This window comes from Pteropus vampyrus, unplaced genomic scaffold (genome assembly GCF_000151845.1).
Source record: "Pteropus vampyrus isolate Shadow unplaced genomic scaffold, Pvam_2.0 Scaffold65, whole genome shotgun sequence".
In the NCBI taxonomy this organism is placed as follows: Eukaryota; Metazoa; Chordata; class Mammalia; order Chiroptera; family Pteropodidae; genus Pteropus; species Pteropus vampyrus.
This window is the reverse complement of record NW_011888846.1, coordinates 985,064-988,613: the sequence shown is the minus strand read 5'-3', so window position 1 is coordinate 988,613 and position 3,550 is coordinate 985,064. Positions and strand designations below refer to the sequence as shown.

At 60.7% G+C, this 3,550-nt stretch overlaps 1 protein-coding gene across 1 annotated transcript in view; it reads left to right on the top strand.

The window, feature by feature from the left end:
* CACNA1E (calcium voltage-gated channel subunit alpha1 E) overlaps positions 1–3,536 on the top strand; it is a 93,376-nt gene extending 89,840 nt beyond the window's left edge. Inside the window, 1 exon segment of the mRNA XM_023531223.1 lies at positions 623–3,536. Within this exon segment, the coding sequence (XP_023386991.1) occupies positions 623–1,165 (543 nt within the window). The 3' untranslated portion in view covers positions 1,166–3,536.
* The last annotated feature ends 14 nt before the right edge of the window (positions 3,537–3,550 follow it).

Genomic DNA, 3,550 nt, shown 5'->3' with positions numbered 1-3,550 from the left:
CCCGTCCCCAGAGGTCACACACACCTTGAGAAACTGTCCAGAAGATCCATTTACCACCACCTGGGCTCAGGGAGTAGATGAGCAGGTCAGGTACGACCTGACCCGGCAGACGAGGGGGTAGAAGCTGCGTTAACCTCGGCAAGCCATCGAAGATGTGGAGGCAAGAGGCCGAGCGAGGGGAGGTGTCTGCCACCCCCCGACACCCACTCCAGAACACCTTCCCAATACTCTCGAGCCTGTCGTTCGATGTGCCACTCGTTCCATATCCGGAGCTTCCAGGTCCTTGCTACTCGAAGCGTGTGTTCCTTGGGAGCTCGTTAGAAATGCAGAGGCTTGGGCCTCACCCCAGAGCTTCTGAGCCCGTACCCGTAGTTTAAGAAGACTCCCAGAAAATCACATCCACGTGAAAAGTCATATGCCCCGGTCTAGATGGTGTTGACTTCTCTCTCCATCTCCTGTAATCCCTGTGCCCCTAAGGGGATGTGCCTTGCCGCAGAGGGCAGTCCAGGTCAGACCCCTCCTCCAGCATGCAGACTCCCCGGGTCCCTGTGGGAGGGGTGGGGGACCTCAGCAGGGATCAGGCCTGCCCGGGCTCACCCGCCATGTCTCTCCTGCTGTACAGGGCACGGGCTCCTTGAGCGAAAGCTCCATCCCCTCCATCTCTGACACCAGCACCCCAAGGCGAAGTCGTCGGCAGCTCCCCCCGGTCCCTCCAAAGCCGCGGCCCCTCCTTTCCTACAGCTCCCTGCTCCGACACACGGGCAGCGTCTCTCCCCCCGCCGATGGCGGCGAGGGCGGCTCCCTCCTGACCTCCCAAGTCCTGGAGGGCGGCGAGGGGGGCCCGCCCGCGACCTCCAGCTCCCGGCACACGCAGCAGGGCCCGCACCCTTCCCCGCAGCGCTACATCTCCGAGCCCTACCTGGCCCTGCACGAAGACGCCCACACCTCGGACTGTGGCGAGGAGGAGACGCTCACCTTCGAAGCCGCTGTGGCCACCAGCCTGGGCCGTGCCAACACCATCGGCTCGGCCCCGCCCCTGCGGCACAGCTGGCAGATGCCCAACGGGCACTACCGGCGGCGGAGGCGTGGGGGGCCGGGGCCGGGCATGATGTGTGGAGGTGTCGGCGACCTCCTGAGTGACACAGAAGAAGACGACAAGTGCTAGAGGCTGCTCCCCCCTCCGCTGCATGCTCTTCTCTCACATGGAGGAACCAAGACCGAATTGGGAAGCCCGTGCGGCCCGGGGGGGAGGAAGAGGGAGGAGGAGGGGAGGACCACGCACGGTCCGCAGGGGGAGGACAGAGGCAAACCCGCCAGACCCACCGAACTGCTTCGCTCGCTTCGCGAGGTGGGCACCGCCCCTCCGCCGGGGCAGGAACACGCGAGAACGAGGGTCGCTCCCCCGGGAGAGGGCACGTCGGGGTGGCTTCGCTTCCACTGCCCCTTCCCGCTTTTCTCAGAGCCGCGGAGGCATCGGGCCGGCCTGTGTGTTCGCTGCCGTCGCCCGGCGAGGCCTGGGAGACTGTCTGGCTCTCAGCCCGGGTGCCGCGGAGACCGGGGGAGAGGGGCTCCACCCTCCCTCGCCAGCACCATCCCGTGCGCGACGCCGTGGCTGGCTTCCCCAACGCAGCACAGACTAAGTTCGGGAGCATCGGATGCCGAGGGCAGGGAGGAGAGAGAGAAAGCTGACGGGGACGGGGTCAGGGTGCTGTGGCGGCAGCAGCCAGGGCTGGTCTGGATGAGCAAAGCCATAGCCCAGCAGCCCACGCTGTGGAGAAGGCCAAAGAAGCAGAGAGCTGGTGGGTGCAGGCCTGTCACGCACACAGTAGGTGCTTTGTGTGCTAGGATAGGCTAAGAGGTCCCCCGGGGTCCACAGACGTGCCTGTAGCTCTGGTAAGGGTGATATTTTAAAAGTATTTATGGCCAGTATGGCCAGGGTACTCGCTGACAAGAATGGAGTTCAGCCTAGCGCTGCGCCAGGCCTCAGCCCCCAGTGATGCTGGTCACGGCGGAGCCCGGAGGGTGGGGTCAGGGTGGCAGGGGCACTCGAGAGCCTGTTTTCCAGCCAGTCTGGCAGTAACTCAGCATGGGGACCAGCTGCGGCAGCACCAGCACATGCTGGCTGCAAATCCGCCCAGACTCGGGTCCAGGAGGCAGCGGGCCCCTCTGCTCGGTAGCAAGGCCTGTGCAGCCAAGTGCCAGGGGCCCAGCCTTCCCTGCCAGTCCCCTGAGAGGACAGCCCACACCTAGCCCAGGGCGGGTCACACATGCCCCAGCAGGGACTTCTCTAGAGGTGGAAAAGACTGACTTTGAAACAAAAGCAGCTTCGGTGAGAGTCGGCTGAAGTCACTGAGGCCTTCCTGCGGAGGGCCCCTTCACCTGGAGTTGCTGCAGCTGGTTTGTGGGCGAGGGTCTGTCAGGATACTTCAGTAAATATACCTCAGCTTAGACCTGGGCTGGTCCTTCTGGCAAAGCAGGCTCTGATGGGGCCTTGTCACACAATGTGACAAGAGTGGGGCCCTGAATGCTTCTCTGGGCCAGGACTGTGCTTTACTCGCCCCCCAGAGTAAGAGCTGAGCAGAAGGCAGCCTCAGGCTCTCCTTCCTAAAACCCCAAACTCAGAAGCGCTGAGAAAAAACAGCTCTTACTTGGCGAATCTGTTCCTTTAGTATAACTGTCCGTTTGGCGGAACACATCACTGTCTTTATCTGGTGGAAATGCAGCCCCCAGCACCGTCCCCACAGGTGGAAGGACCCCCAGAGAGGAGAGCCAGGCAGGGCCCTCCTTGCCCAGCCAGGAGCTGATGGAGCCTGCTGCACAGCACCCTCCCTGGGGAGACCCAGCGCCCCCTGGACCAAGAGCACAGTGGATAAACATTCTTTTTCTGCTCCCCCAGCCCAGACTCTGCCTTGTGGGTAGGAGTAGTCGGTGGCTATTATTTTTCTTATAATTTCTCTTTTGGTTGAAATAGAAACAAGGCATTGCCACATCAGCTCTGAAAAGCCAAATTCAACCCTGTGGCTGCGGATTCATTTATCATAGCCCCGCTTTCTCTTTAGATATTAATGGAGCCTCGTGACCCACGGTCCACTCCCAAACCAAAGCAGCCCCGGGGCAGGGGAGCAGTGAGGCAGAGAGGAGGCGTCCACCCCTCAGGCCCTCGTCTGTCTTCCTCTCCCTCTCCGCCTGTGTGCTCAGGAGCAGTTGGGAATGTGAACTTGACTATATGACGGCCCAAACCCAACAGGCGTGATTGTTACATAAGGCTCTGATGCTGGGCTTTGTATTGTTGAAAAAGTTTCCTCCGCTCAGCATCATTTCATGCCAAAGTGTTGCTACGGGTGGCTTTGTGAGCACAAAATTGCTTTCTTCCACCTCGGAAAAGCAACTTTCCCTAGGGACAGGCCTACAGCAGGACGGCCATTCTGAGCCAACGAGTCTATTGCATTGTTTTGAGAAAGGGAATTGAAGTGATACCTCGAGCCATTTCGACAGTAGGAGAAGTTTGGGCTGGCAGAGCAATTACTGGAAATGAAATCTGCCTGCAAAC